This window comes from Cuculus canorus, chromosome 5 (genome assembly GCF_017976375.1).
Source record: "Cuculus canorus isolate bCucCan1 chromosome 5, bCucCan1.pri, whole genome shotgun sequence".
NCBI classification, from domain to species: Eukaryota; Metazoa; Chordata; class Aves; order Cuculiformes; family Cuculidae; genus Cuculus; species Cuculus canorus.
The window spans coordinates 9449756-9465991 of NC_071405.1; the positions used below are offsets into that span (position 1 = coordinate 9449756).

At 40.8% G+C, this 16236-nt stretch overlaps 1 protein-coding gene across 8 annotated transcripts; it reads right to left on the bottom strand.

Annotated features, from left to right (window-relative positions):
- Window positions 1–132: 132 nt before the first annotated feature.
- Window positions 133–15892, bottom strand: PCNX4 (pecanex 4). 8 transcript variants are annotated; one of them, XM_054067158.1, is made up of 14 exons: window positions 15678–15892; window positions 13064–13140; window positions 12888–12940; window positions 12552–12687; window positions 11491–12217; window positions 9647–9826; window positions 9048–9556; window positions 8219–8319; window positions 7948–8070; window positions 7327–7690; window positions 4576–4679; window positions 2805–3841; window positions 2025–2211; window positions 133–1660 (listed from the first exon to the last, which is right to left on the bottom strand). In XM_054067158.1, the coding sequence occupies exons 5-14, from the start codon at window positions 12177–12179 to the stop codon at window positions 1409–1411; spliced, it is 3546 nt and encodes a 1181-aa protein (XP_053923133.1). In that variant the 5' UTR covers window positions 12180–12217; window positions 12552–12687; window positions 12888–12940; window positions 13064–13140; window positions 15678–15892; the 3' UTR covers window positions 133–1408. The 8 variants fall into 8 exon arrangements, with proteins under 8 accessions (XP_053923133.1, XP_053923137.1, XP_053923132.1 ...); XM_054067162.1 differs by having other exon boundaries at window positions 13060–13140; XM_054067157.1 differs by lacking the exon at window positions 12552–12687.
- Between the last annotated feature and the right edge of the window lie 344 nt (window positions 15893–16236).

Genomic DNA, 16236 nt, shown 5'->3' on the forward strand with positions numbered 1-16236 from the left:
CTGCTTCCATTCATGTTCTGTGTGATTCTCATCCTGTACAGTAGTGTTGCATCCCAGAGTTTGATGGGTGTTTCCTCCACTACCAGGGCTGCATTTATGGTCACTGATCAAAAGGAAGAGCTAACAGCCAAACACAGGCCTGTGCCACATCTTACCTGACACAAAAAGGCCTTAAAGGTGAGGAGTAAAAGTAATGAACATTACTCCAACTCGTACAGCTCTGGGTGTTCTGAACCGGTATGGATTCAGTTCCAGAGCAGATCCGATTTAAATCGATTCTGCAGGTTAAAGACAAATGCTTACGACCTGATCAGGTGTCAGCAGTAACAGACAGCAACAGCTGACCCACAGGGAAAACACATTTGTGTGCTAATGATGGGTGATAACAAACAGGATAAGCCATGCCCTGGAGAGATGACTGAGACCTGCAACACTACAGACCAACTGCCAGGCTCTGCTCTAACCTCTGGTAGGACTAAAAAGCTTAATTCTGGCTCAGACAGCTGGATTTCCCCCCAGCCCATAATGAAGCTCTTGCTGTATTTGTGGAAGACTTGTTAGTGACGTGGGCATCGGTTTGCAAAAACCAACATATTTTATATATATATATATAATATTATATATATTTTATATATATATATAAAATACACGAATATTGGAAGAACGAAATAAAATTTATTGTTTTGGATTTAAATTCCTTGTCTTCCCTCATTACACGCTTACTTTTGTCTGTAGTCTCAAAGGTTATTAGTGTGCCAGAATGAACTGCTTTATAGAAATTCTCTTTGCCACCAAAACGGCACCAGTACTTCAGTAGAAATTGTCTGTTAGAACTTTGCTGAAGCACAGCTGGTAACTCACTGCGCCTAAGGAAGATCAGCTAAGGTCAGATATCATAACAAGTGCTAAAACTGAACTCAGTGCAATATACAAATGGCCAGAATAAAAAAATACACCATATAAATAGTCCTATGTACACTTTGGTTACCGACCCTGGGGCTGGCGATTCTGCAGTGAGCTGTAACCTGTCAGTGCAAGTCACCTGTCCAACTATTAAAAAAGAAAAATGAAATATAATAAAATCAGAATGCACCAAAAATAACAATCAGAATTATGCTGCTCTCCTTGAAACTGGAGAAGAGAATTTCAGCATCTCCTGGCTTAGCAGCCACACAGACAATGCTGTCTCACGTGTTCCAGCAACAAGAAAACAAACCCTTCTGTTTGCTGAAAGTTCTGGCTGCCACCGTTTCTGTCCTTCGCTGGCTTGGCACTGCCATCCAATGCCATTTTGAGAGTCAAATCTTATCCCTAGGGCATATATGTAGCATTTGAATCCCACCAACAGGTGGATGGAAAATACAAAATAATAATAATAGTAAACCAAAACAAAAGTGCCACCAACGTTCTAGAACAAAGGCAGATAGAGAAGTTCAGATGAATAAACAGGGTAACCAAGAGGTGGGTCCGCAGCTTGCACGGTGAGGTTTCGCAGGAGAACGGAGTGTGCCTGGATGCTGTAGCGTTCTTCATCATCATTGGTAGCGTACAGCAGCTCCCAGGACAGATTTGCCCACTGACCTCGGACAGCTTCTTCGTTAAGTTTTCCCACTTGCACTAACAATTCCTGGAGAGTGAGGACTCGCCCAGTGTAAACGCCCTTTAAGAACAAACAGATCAAGATGGATCAGGACATTCTCGAAGAAGATACACAAGCATTTTGGTTACAAAGCACTAAAATGAAACTTTGGGGTTATGCACTATGAACACCATCCCTTTAAAAATGGCAAATTGTATAAACTTGTCTCCTCGGTTCAATTCTTCCACCTAGGAAGACAGTCAGGAAATATTGCTGCACCTGAAGGACCCCACAGTGTGATTTTCAGCAACAGTTATGTCAGCTCCTGCCTAGTAGAAAGAAGCCTGGTTGCACAGCCTTCATGTTTTGGAACACAATTAAAAGGGGAAAAAAAACAGCAGTGGAAAAGAAAACCACCTTCCTTAGTGGTGATGTTTCTCCTTACCATGGTTGGGTCATGCCCCAGTGAAAAGAGAAATGGCTTTTCTTGAAGAACTGCTTGCTGCCACTCGAGATCTGACGCCAGTCCAATGTACCAATTGTTTTCATACTCTTCCAGGTAGTTAACGAGCTCTTTGAAATTCTCAACTGGACCCAGGCTTGCTTTGTCCACCATGAGTTTAATAGTGTATCTGGAAGGCACAAAGAGCCACACAGTGAGTACTACAGCAAAAGACGAAGGGAGAAAGCCTCTTCAGGCTACAAATGGCAGGCAGGCAGCATCAAACGTTATCAAGCACCAGCAGCTTTGTAAGTTACTGCTCAGTCGCATCACTAGAAGTTCGCGCAGGCAGGCTTTTAGCTCACTCAGATGTGAAACCCATTAGCTTGAACATCTTTCATTCACTCAAACACCGTTATGACTGCCCAATAATGGGAAACGCCAAGCATCCAACTCCACCACAACTCCTTTAGATTATGGGGACAAAGAGAATAGGTTGTTTTTTCCCCACTTAACACAGCAGATTTCCAGTGTTGGAGGCAGCTCTTGCGGGGAAGGAAGGAAGGGAGGAAAGGAGAGGGGAGGGGAAGGGTTCTCCATATCTTCACTCACTTCACAGATCTCCATGCCTTCACTGCCTGTGGTTACAGGCAATGTTTGTGTAGTTACAAAAGTATTTAAATTATATGGATTTGACATTAACTACTCTTAGTGAAGTGATACTTTCAAAGCACAGGGCATTCTATACCATTTTTATCATCTGAGAGAGTATTTTTCTTTTACCTGAATGCTTTTAACGCAAGCTGGAATAGCTCCGGTTTGCCAGTCAGCCAGTTCAAACCAACAGACCATGGAATTCCACCAGTGTATGCTCTGAACACGTGGCTTGGGACAAGTATGGCATTATCCAGTCCAAACATACCAAAACAACATGACAATACTCCATGGATGTACAAGTCTTTCAAAGCTTTATCTTTCATAAGGTCTTCAAGTAAATTGGCAGGCTTTTCTTTCAGGTAAAAAAAGTCCAGCTGACTCAAAATGAAATGGTACCATTCTTCTGGAAACCTCTGTCTCATTTCATGGACTTTGGAAGTAGGAACTGGGGCTGTTTGCCATTCTTCAGGGATGCTCAATAGCTCTGAGTAAGAGCAGCTAAATTCAATCTGAGGTAAAACTTGTTGCTGTTTCCCTTTGTCTACAGCAGGGAGCCCAAGCACAACAGCCCTGTGTAATTTATCTTCTGGTGACATTTCTTGTGGGACATCTTGGCTCTCTGTTTCTACAGATCCTGGAATAGACAGACATACTTCTGGTGTAGCTCCCAACTGCCCAGCTTCTCTTCTGTCTTTCATTTTGCCACTGGGTTCAGGATCAAAAATTTCACTATCATCATCCCAGTCCTCAATGGTATCTGCACTAGAGCTTTCTTCTTCCCTCAGAGGCCTGGATTTTTCTATGGCACAAATATGCTGGGTTTCTGGAAATGATCCTTTGTTGGCTTTGCCAGCATTTCCAGGGCTTTCGCACATTTTTGATTTGTTATAACAATATTGGACAAGCATCCATACAAGCACTTTAATGAAATCATCTTTCATTTGCTTTAAATTCTCATGAGAGTCAATAATTCCAGATAACACATTTCTGGCGTCAGAATACAGCCGCACAGGTAGAAGAGTACAAGGAGTTAAAATGTGCCCAAAATGGTGATTGGGAGAAAGAATCTTTGTGTGCTCCTGATGTTCAAAGGCCATTTCAAAAATTTCATCAACTCTTTGAGCTTCAGCAGCATGACAGGATGTTTCCTGCAGTTCTAGGCCCTAAAGCACAAATAAAAACAACTTGGTTTTTTGCCTTCACTTTCTTACAATCACAGAATCATAGAATGGTTTGGGTTGGAAGGAACCTTAAAGATCATCCAGTTCCAACCCCCTGCCATGGGCAGGGACACCTCCCACTGGCTCAGGCTGCCCAAGGCCCCATCCAACCTGGCCTTAAACACCTCCAGGGATGGGGCAGCCATAGCTTCCCTGGGCACCCTGTGCCAGTGTCTCACCACTCTCATAGTGAAGAAATTCTTCCTTATGTCTAAATCTGCCCCTCTACGGTTTATACCCATTCCCCGTTGTCCTATCACTACAAGCCTTAATAAAAGTCCTATCCCCTTTTAGGTATTGGACAATTCTTGCAACAACTTTATTCTGAACAAATAAAGATACATTTGATTGTCAATATTTCCACAACTGAACCTACAAATCCAATCAGAGATAACAGCAACAGCAAAGCATCCACAACAATATAAGACACAGTCTTAAAAAAAATAACTCTTTGCCTCATACAGATCTTTTTAGTCAGCTTATTGAAGATGCTGTATAACAGGATAGATAATAAAACATTTCACATCTGCAAAGCACGTCAGCTGCAAGACTAGTTAGTAAAGCAATAACACTCATCTTAAAACTGGCTGTAGCATCAGGTAAATTAAAGTGTTCAAAGTTTATACAGCAAAATGTCTACATGATTTCAAAATAGTTAGTTCTCTGCATGCAGTTACCTTAATGTTAACGCCACAGTAAGTGAAGCCTTTTTCTAGCACCAATATCCACATCAGTCTGTCCTGAAAACGGCACAAGTAATGCGATCCAGGGAGAGACAGGCCTAGACAAGAGAAAAACAAAGGAAAAATTATGGTACTACTCTGTATTATATTGATGAAAACCTTTTCTACTGCCACCTGAGGGATTCAACTCCAAACACAAAATATTTCTGCATCAAAATCAGTTAAAACTGACTAACTCATACCCTAGAGCCTTAAAGAAACAAGCTGCAAAGCTCCATCTTGAAATTGTAGAGCTGTCTCTGAAAAAGCTGCAGAAATCTGGGAAACTCTCATAGTGCAGACTATGATAATCCTACCAGACCGGGGTTAAGCAACTCCACTCTCAATTCCCTTTGTAGACCTAACTTTGATGATGAACGATGATCTTTGGTTGCATTTCTAAAGGCACAGTTTCCATTGATGTCACCTGAAGAACTGGTACTCATATGAGCACTGAATACACTCAAGACTCACCATCTAGCATGTAAATATCTTAACGGCCCTATTTGCTGTGGAGTAAGAAGTTTAGTGTTATGGGAGAAATAAAAATCCGACTCGGTATGATTTGTTACCTCCACTACCAGTTCCTAAATTGACTTTTCTGTATTTCTGAATTATCAGAAAATATCCCTTAGGATGCAAAATCCAGAGTGTAAACGATTTTGCTCAAGTGATAGCTTACCATTGACATAATATGACACTCATTTTACAGGTGCATAAATAGAGGCAGAGAGATAAAAAGCCACATTGTCAATGGCACCTGCTCATCTTTACAGATCTGTGACTCAGTATCGTACACACTGAACACTAACAATAGATATCACCTGCATGCAGTATTTCTGAAGTACCTCTGGGGCAGTTCTGTGTGTGTGGAATGAATCTGGTCTCACTGTCTTAAGTCTGAAATCACCCAAAATACAGCCACACAAAATAAACTGAGATTTGAAAACCAAGTTCTGAACAACTTCAGGTCACACATCAAATCAGTCAGCACTCAAAAATCCTGCAATCTGGCTCTCACACTAAAAATTAGATGACATTTAGGTCCTGAATTCATGGTATTCTCTCTTTTACCTGTTTCAATAAAAAGTTGCTAACAACATGTGGTTTATACCATATTTCTTTTAAGTTGTAGCCAACTGCCAGCTTCTCCAAGACAATGGTGCTGTCCTCAAGCATGACGTTTGCTACCAGTTAATGACCTGCTTCTACTCCCACTCACGTCTAAGTGATCACTCACTTGTACAGAGAATTTTAGTTTCAGGATGTTGTAAGATGAAAGCAGGGAAACCAACCATTAAGCTGTAGTTAAAATTTAAGTAACCTTTTCTGTCCCACTGAGCTAATGAAGTGCATTTTCTTGCTAACATTTTGCAAAGATTTTAATTCTTCTCTTGCTAGCTGTTAAAGCTACTAAAATGCCTTTACATTGAAAAAAGTAGGGTTTTAAATTAAAATAGAGGCACGCAAAGTGGTAACTCTTCATTTTGAGCTCATCTACGGACACCACACTATGAACACCACTTGAAGACATTAATTCATCTTTTCCCATTAAAAGAGAGTTTTCCCCCCCTAAAGACTAGTGGTTTTAATTATTTAATCTGAGCCATACATGCTACCACAGTCATGATGGCAATGAAGAAATATATATCTGTATCTCTATTTTATATATAGAATATACATAGACTGATGCAGTAGACAAACTAAAATGTCTCATTTTTAGAGGAATAAAGCTTCCTAGCTTTATTTTTTTAATCTCTCTCTTTTCACCAGTACTAAAAATGCAGCAAATGCCTCCTAGTAAAGCACTTGCACACAGTCTTCAGAAAAGTGTGATTGAGGTTAACTTCCACTGTCTGTAAATATTAGTCCATTTTTTTCTAGTCATCAGCCGTTTTCTAAGAGGCTTATTTAAACGTTTGCCTTTTGTGCAAGGGCTACAATCTTTTGATTATTAACAAAGACGGTTTCTCAAGAAAATGAGCTTACAATTTTAACAGTTATTCTGTCTCCAGCTGGGAAAAAGACTGGCCGTTTTTTCACCTCTGTTTATGTAACTCTTAATACCTATCGTGATGTCTCGCAAAGTTTTAAGACCACCAGTGCTGTTACAACCCTACCCTAACTGCACAAGATACAACATTAAGACTTATCACCTGGTTCAGTTCTCAGCTGTTTACTGCTTGGTAGGCTACATCATGTATTTTACAAATAGCTATTCGATATTCACCACCCCTACTTAACACGGCCAAACCAGCCAAGTCACCTTCTGGATCCTGAGTTACAGGTTTGGGGCAGAAAAAGACACACATATACACAATCACAAAAAGTAGTCTCACGCACCACCTTCTCTCCACGAACTGTCAAGAGAACCCCTCAATTTACTGCCTCCAGCTAGGTGGGATGAATGCATAACATCCTTTTTTGTTCAGGATAAAAAGATGAGGATTGATACCAATTCATCACCACTTAGTTTCTCCCTATTTTAAAGATAACCAACCAGAATTGTTTTCTTACATGAATGTAACCCATAGAGATGTATGACAAGGATAAAAGTAATCAACTGAACAATCTCTGAATATCAGATTTAACCTACACCATGAAACGTAGCTTAAATCAGATTCTATGATTCTCCTCTTCTCCACCGAAACCATGCTTCCCAAAACATGTAGCTGTACTCCTTCACAGCATTTCCAGCCCACCTACCTAGGCTACCAGCTGCCAGAGCAGACTGCAGAGCCACCGCCAGACTTGGTACCAACTGCTGGTAGTACACAGTGTCAAAGCAAACACATGCCTTAGGGCCCACCGGTCCTGGCCAGCTTCGGATAGGCCTAGGAAACCCGACTAAAAATACCGGTAGCGTGAAGAGCGGCAGCAAGGGAGAAGAAAGGAGTGCAGAGATGGCGACGATGGTCAGCAGAATTGGGAAGAAAATGACATTGAGCGTGATTAATGTGGCGGTAGATTTACGACGTTGTTTTTTCTCTGTCCACGATGTCAAAAGAACAGCCATAGCAAACTGCAACTTTGAGACAAACTGAAGCAGTCGATCCCGGAGGATACCAACCTGCAAGACAGATACAACAAGGATGTGTTGATTTGTATTCTTGTCATGTTCAGCACTGCCAAAGCTGTCTTATCAACAGCAACATGAAGAAAATGAAGTGTGATTATCATTGGCCGGCATTAGAGCGTGTATCTTAGCACACAGGTTTTTAGCTTCTCTTTGCTAGGTCCTGTACTCTAATTCTCTAATAGGGGAGGGCAAGGAAACAAAGATCTTAAGAGACAGTTATCTGCTTAAATGTACATTATGACAATTACCAGCAAGAGTCTGATTCCTGTATCCAGGCTCCTGTTCCACCAGAGGTCTGGATTCAACACCAACATCTGCACTATTGACACAACCACTATGTCCACCAGGGCATTTTCTGTATGTTGCCAGACCTAAAACAGAAATATGTTAGACATAAATACATAAAAATGTATTTATTGATCTCTGTTTCATGACCCGGACTATTTCTTCCAAGTCACCTTCATACTTAATCACGTAGAAGATGATTTCTTAGGCTAACATATTTAAAATTCAAATTACCATCCTAAATATTCTTGTGAATCCAATGCAAACAGACACAGAATGAAGATTTTGTAGCGCACGGTCTAGTGACAGGAATGCTATCATAGCAAACGGAGACACTGTAATTGAAATGAAAAGATCATTGATTTCCTTTAAAAAAAATAATTAAAGTCTACAGAGGTAAGCAGTCTTATAGAATCATAGAATAACAGATTTATTTGTGTTGGAAGGGACCTTAAGGCCCATCCAGTTCCAACCCCCAGCCATGGGCACGGACACCACCCACTGGATCCAGTCACTCAAAGCCCCATCCAAACTGGACTTGAACCCCTCCAGGAATGGGGCAGCTACACCTTCCCTGGGCAACCTGTGCCAGTGTCTCATCACCCTCATTGTGAGGGTGAGCATTGCTTCCCCCGACTGATGCTTCTTTATAAAATTAAACAATTCCGATCAAATTTTGTTTCCTCTAAAGTGGATGCGTTTGTCCCTAACCTACTAGAAAGGAGACTGTTCCCTTTACCAGCAAGTTTTTATTTAAAAATGACTTCTGATATTCTAACTAAAACCCTTTAAAAGGTCTTTTTTTTCTGACCTGGACTTTTAAAAGCTTGAATTTAAGGTTTATCCCTAAACCAAAAAGTAACTAAAATCACTAATTACTTTTTAAATATTCTGAACCAGTAATTTTGATCTCAATGCACAATTCAGCAAAACATCAACAAATATTCCCAGCTACTTGGTTTTTCTTTAGTACTTTCACAGAATCTTGCACATAGACCAATTCTAGCATTGTGTCAGTCTTCCTACAATCATCTAACAAACAACAGACAGCGCGTATTCCTACCTACTGTTAGTAAAATCCTCCTGACAACACCAACTTTCATTAGCCTTCTTTGCTTCTCCATGAACACAGTCACAGTCCTGACATCCTTTGGATAAAAAGGGTTTCGGAAGACTCCAAACAAGTACACTTTCTGAATCTCTCTAAGAATCCACATCATTATAAACAATATGATGAGAACGTAACTCGCTATGGCCTGAGGTCTGGCTTTGGAAAACGATGAAAAGCCTGCAAATTGATGCAGCAGGCTAGCTTCTACGAGAGCAAATGTTAATACAGTCAGATAAAACATAAATTCCCTCCACCCAAATTGCAGACCTCTGTGCATATTTTTAGATTTGCTGGAGGCTAAATGGCTGATCACGGTGTGTTTGAAAGTAAAACCAATCTCGCTTAGGTTAAGACTCAGTATGAACCCAAATCCAGTCATGAAGAGGAGCACACCGAGAGTGCTGGGAATGAAATACGATGCTATTGCTGTTCCAGCAGAAATGAGAAACATTACTAACAACCTGTGAAGGAGAAAACAAAAAAAGATTTGCTTGAAAAGAAAAAGGTTATGAACAATATTGATATATTTAAGTTACATAAACAACATTTACTTTGTGTTGCTTGACATAGGTGAACCTCCTAGTCCAAACTCCAACAGTTGCTCCATTCCCCATAGAAAAAGTGCGTCAAGTGGAGGCAGAACTCCCATTGCCCATAAGAATGGCAGAAAAAGAAATATGATGTGCAAAATCTGGTTTGTCTGTTCTAGAATGGGTGTGTTGACGGCAAACCTGGATAAAAGAAGAGATGAATTTGACTTCTGTGAAGGAAAAAAACCCCGGTGTGTGAAAAGGCTTTGTTTAACCACTACAGCAAACCCAGAAGTATAAACATGGCATATTCTATCCACAAAATCACAAATGGCATCCTTTAAAAGGAAAAATAGAGACATACATTTATACTGGGGACAGTAATTAGTAACATCAGAACACAGGATAGCAGTTGACTCAAAAAACTTGAAGACTTCCAATTATACAGATGAGTCCAGTGGCGCGAGTATCCTAACGGTTTTGATGCCATTGTGATAATATACTCAAGAAATAGTTGTGCAAAATGAAAGGTCCAGCCCTCAACTCTTTAACAAAAAAGTGCTAATTATGTTTTCAAAATTACAAAAGCAAAACTCTATGCATCCAAGACCCAAGACATAAGCATTAACACTGAAAGAACTGGCAGGTTGCAGGTGCAGCATCAAGAGATAAACTCCCTTTATAAATACAAAATGTTATTTTCTAAATAAAAGTACTAAAATCTTCCTGTAAAAATGCAAGGATCAGTATTAGAAATCTGCATAAATGCTAAGCTGTACATAGTTCACCAGCCAGCTAATCAACTTACTGGTGGACTGCTAAGATATTTGGTTTCTCTCTACTTCTTACTAAAAAAAAAGAAGTAAGCCTCTAAGTAATTTTGTAAGGAATTTAAAGAACAACTCAGTTTCTTCTTGGGTAATTAGAAGAGTTTAGTATCCAAGACCACATGTATAATTCTCATAGCATAACTGAAGAGGCAACAAGGGTAAATTATTATTAACAAAAAAAAATTATCATCATTAACAAAGACATCTCCCAGTGCAAAACTAGTAAAATCAAACATACTTTTAAAAATGCATTTGAAGTACCCCAATGATAAAATATTTACATGTGACAAAGTGATATAAATGTCAGCTGACAGGGAGAAAGAATGCATAAAGCAAATCTAAAAGCATCTTGCTTTAAGAGATTCTACAAATACTTTAGCTAAGACAGCAATCTCAAAAGTGGAAATATAAAAGTCTCCTATTTGTAGGCTGATATAGTTGTTTTGTACTCTAAAAGCACTTAAAAATACAAGTTGAAAATACACGGAACAAAGATATAGCGACAGTCACACTTGCTGATCTATTCATCAAAATCAAAGTAATGCTCCTTTTTTGCCTGTAAGTTAAACCTCTCTGCAATAATGTGCAGATTAAATAAGAAAATATTCCTGGATGAAATCTGGATGTAAATCCAGTGCTCCTGAAGCTTGCAGTGTTTAGATCTACGATTCCAGATGAGGAATATGTTTTTTTGAAAGCACATCCTTTAAAAGGATATGTATGTAAATACTCTTGTACAAAAATACTAAAATTGACCCAGTAGGAGACAACTTTAGCTGTCCCTTACTTAGAAACCACTCTAACTGCTCCTCCTAATTTATGTGGAATGCTATAAAAGTTTAAGAACAACCTTCTATGCACAACATACAGCCTCGATTTTTACCACGCGCTCTTCTAGCTTCTTGCTTTGTTTTTTTTCTACTGTCGATTAAAATCTCCAAATAAATTTTCCTCAGAAGAATAATTTCATGTTTCTCCTTAAAAATATATAGAATGGCCATTACTTTAATTAGCCAAGTGCTGTATTATGTTTACCTGTGTGCAAGATCCACTGCAACAAAGACAAAAATGTAGAAAGGTCTCATCAGAGCAGTGATTTCGTAAGTATCCAGGGCTTGGAAAGTAGCTGTTTCGGTTGCTGTATTTATGATTAACGAATACTCTCCTATACATACGGTCACCCATCCAAACACAAAAATCATAACGGTTCCTCCAATGTTGCTATAGAGTAAGGTTATTCTGTTTGGCAGCAAATACCAAGTTCCCAACCCACATAATACCCCTGCCAGAAGGGAATGAAATACAGTGTTGATTATATACTTCTTGCCAGGAATAATAAATTTTACTGTCTCTGAACCTATGCAGCTGGAAAATTCAAACTCATCTTCATCTGTTAGGGTATTCTGAATTTGCCTCCTTTCTACTGTCATCGTTTTTTGTTTTGCATAGAGATTTGTCATCTGAAGAATAAGCGCAGTAACAAACATCAATCCCCCTGAAAGCGCTGCGGTACAGTAGTCTTTCATAATGTCTAACTGGTACAAAAGTGTTCCTACTCCTCCCAAAACCCATGGTGTCAGGAAAAGAATAATCTGATTCACATAGATGTAAGGAGGGGCACAATAGCCTAATTTAAGCCGGGGACCTCCCAGCACAGTCTGTGGAAAGCGCTTCAAGAAGAACTCCTTTTTGTAATCATTCAGCAGAGGTACATCTGGATCCATTCTTATTACTCAGGAATGCTGGATGAATATAATTTTTCCTGCAAGAGAACAGAAAGAAAAAGACAGAAACATTACTGAACCTGGAACTCAGAACTTAATCAGGGCACTCTTTTGTCCTATTTTCATTTTTTAAGTTATCCTGGCATTCAAACATGTTAGTGTTGGTAGACATCATCCTAAAGCACCTACAGTATCAGGTTGAATACAACTGCTGAGCAAACCTACAATGGGAAAAGACTAGCTATTTCAAAATAAAGAACATATTCATGTTCTGAAACGTTAGGCAATATATAAAACCTGTAATCTGTTCTTGTGATATCATAAAAGCAACTCATCTCCACACGAGAACACTAAAACTGAAATCTTTTTCACCTGGTCTTCCAACCACATCTTGCCGCAGACCTCCAATTCCAATTAATCCTGTTAAGGATCTCCATATACAAACAGAAAGGTCAGGGATTTTGGTGAATAGTCACATAACTGCAAGGATACAGTCACAACCGAGGTCCTGGTAAAAATTAAAACCTTATGAAATAAACTAACTGTGACAAAAAAAAATAATAGAAGCATTAAAAAGGGTTTTCCATATCGGCATTATTACATAGCCCGGTCACAGAACAGGATCTCACCATACTAAGAACTACACAAGACTTACAATGAACAGTTCTGCTTCCTAAAACACTCAAAACAAAAAAATGAACACACTACTTGTGAGCTGTAGTAGAATCGTCATGTATTCTTCTGTGTGTCAGTGGAGAGAGCTGAAAAAAGGGAAAAAAGATAACCGTAAATGATTACAATGATTCATCAAATAGAAATCAAATATTCATTTAGAAAGGATCAGGCAATGTAGAAATTAATAATGAAAGTAAGATGGTACCTACGATAGTCAAATACAGTTTTATCCTCCCAGCCATGAAAGCAGGAACCCATAAATGACAGGTAGAAATACTCAAGAAATCTAGTGAAAAAAGACAACACAAAAATGCAGTGCTAAAGCACTTCATTAGCAATAATTCTCAGTGTCAAAGCACATTAGGAGACGCGAAAGTACTGAAATGCCGAATTTCTTCTACTGGACCTGTATAATCTGATGAATACCTAACAGCTATCACTGCTGATATATTTAAAATGAAACACTCCACTGCCATGGAGTTTTCAAACTACTGTGATCTCTTCTTTTTACAATACCAAGTGCTTTTAGGTGCTTTGAAGAACAATATACTCCTTACATTTAAACAGATATCAATCGCTTTACTGTATGCAGGTACTGGTCATCATGGGATTAAGTTAAAAACAGTGTTAAAGGCCATTCACACGCATGATCACGACTGGAAATTTGCAGTCAGGGTCCACTAAATCATTACACTCCACGAGGAAAAACAGGATCCCACAGGCTCTATAACTGCCCTCATGTAGGCTGTGGAATTATTATGCTTTGTTTTTAAGTAAAAATTCCAAATTGGAATCCCAAATCAGAATTCTTACATGGAATATTGAAAAAATTGAAAACAGAGGTTTTTTGGTCATACTATTTCACGTCACTGAAAGCTTCTTAAGGGAAGAAAGTGGCAGCATTCAGTCTTAATGGAGAAGACATCGTGACAACGGAGAGAGGAATTTATTGCAGTCAGCTCAGGAATTTGAAAATGTATCAGGGACACACCCAACTAAAACCAAATTTCAAATGCCATTAAAAAATAATCACAATTCAGCCAATATTGTTTAGAAACACTGTTTAGAGGGCACAAAACCAAATTGCTGCAAAAATTACATGCAGTAGAGGATTTATATGCATGAAAATTATAGAAGCTGAGGTCTAAAAGAAACTTGGAACCAAAAGGTGCAGAGTTTTCCTTGAAAAGCAGTTTTCTGGCAGCTGTGTTTTCCTGCTCTAAGAGAGGTTATTTTTCTTTCAAGCTCCAGTCTGCGTTTGTGTTTGTCAGTTTATACTCCTAACAAAATGTTAACAAAACATTCCCCTTACAGTTTCTGTGCAAACAATAGACATCTTTGTGTGAAACACAAAAATCTACGCATATAAATAATACCGTCCTACTTGGCTATATTCCAAAATGAGCCATAAAGAGATGCGGATTTATTTATAAATGAAAATCCCAAGACTCCAGCTCACGAACTACAGACTCGACACCCACAACTATCTTCTTGGCTTCCGAAGAGTCAGGTAACACACTGGGACATAGAGGGTCTCCTGGCTGTCTTGTTTTTTTTTCTGTGCAAAGCCCTAGCAACAGGACTCCACACACAGTGAGTGTTTACAGGACCTGGCTTCAATATACATTCCTAACATACAGGGCTGGGGTGACAGCCACAGTTTGCCTGGTTACCCAAACAATCTGCACACAACAGTTCCTCCTCAGCAGCAGGAACCCACACGACTTACATCCTATTCCAACAAGGATGGAAAAAATACTCTGAACACCACAAAGTCATTTAAGAAATCCCCCTCCGCTGCACTATCCTCTCTGTGTCCTTATTACAACAGGAAACCTGGTCTTGGAGGTGTTCAAGACCAGGTTGGATGAGGCTTTGAGCAATCTGATCCAGTAGGGGGGGGTTGGAACTGGATGATCTTTAAGGTCCCTTGCAACCCAAACCACTCTATGAAACAAAGCATGTATTGCTCAAATCCAGGCAAACTTTCGTAGGAGGGCATTAAGTTTTGTCTAAGGAGACATCATCCTTCACATGCACTGACAGCGGATGAGCTTGAGATGGTCTAGCCTTACGTCAAGCAGATTACAGCTCTCAGCCATCCCAGCCACTGAAGCATGTAAGGCTTAAAAATACTTACTTTGGTGGTCTTCCAGGTCTGGTCCTGCCAGACTACGGAGTGGTTCCTGACCACCTCTAGCATAGATGGTAGGAAGGCCGGGGCAGGAGGCACGGGGTAGCCGTTTATTAATCCATATGCACCTCACACCCAGCCCTGTGCCCGGACACCCACACCTCTACCCCATGATGAAGTTCCCTAGGGAGAGTGGGGATGCAGCATCTTAGGCTGCCACGTTCCAGTTACGGGAAGAGCATCCCAGGACTACCTTTGGGAAGGACTGTAGAGCATCTCCTTCCAGAGTCACCTCTGCACCTGCCAGATGCGCTCCCACGTTGCCTACCCAGCCACCTCTCCCTTAGATCTTAGAATAGTTTGGGTTGGAAGATACGATGAAGGTCACCCAGTTCCAACCCCCCTGCAGTGAGCAGGGGCACCCTCAACTCCATCAGGTTGCTCAGAGCCCCATCCAACCTGACCTTGAATGTTTCCAGGGATGGGACATCTCGATCTGCAGAAATGGAAGTCAAGTAATCAACCAAATGACCACAAATAAATCAACCATCTGCTGTTTCCAGCTCTGCAGGGGATGGGGAGCTGGGCAGAACCAGGTGGGTGCTCCCAGCCCTGGTCCCTCTCTCTGTCCCATCAATGTCCTCATCCCCGGGCTGGTACCAATGAGCCTCTGCAAGAAGGGCACCTACCTCTGGCCCCGGCTGGAGCAGGGGCTGAGCGGGGAGGGAGGAGGAGGAGGAGGAGGAGGAGAGTGGATGGAGGAAAGAAGGAGAAGGAGGAAGAGGGAAGGACTGGGATGAAGGAGGAGAAGGGAAGAGGAAGGAGGATGGAGGAAGGAAGAAGAGTGGAGGGATGGAGGAAGTGGGATGGAGGAGGAGGAGGAGAAGAGAAGAGGAAGGAGAGGAGATGAGGAGTGGGTAAGGGAGGACAGGGGAGGGAGGAAGAAGGAGGGAAGAGGAGGAGAAAGAAAGGAGGGAGGAGGAAGGATGGAGGAAGGAGAAGGAAGGATGGAGAAGGGAGGAGGTAGGGAGGAGGGAGGAGGGAAGAGGGAGGAGAAGGAGAGGAGAAAGAAAGGAAGGAGGATGGAGAAGGGAGGAAGGAAGGATGGAGGACGAAGGAGGAAGGAGGAGGGAGGAGGGAGGAAGGAGGAGGGACGGAGCACGAAGGAGGAAGGAGAAGGGAGAAGGGAGGAAGTAGGAGGGAGGAGGGAGGAAGCAGGAGGGAGGCAGAGGGACGGTGGCGGAGGAA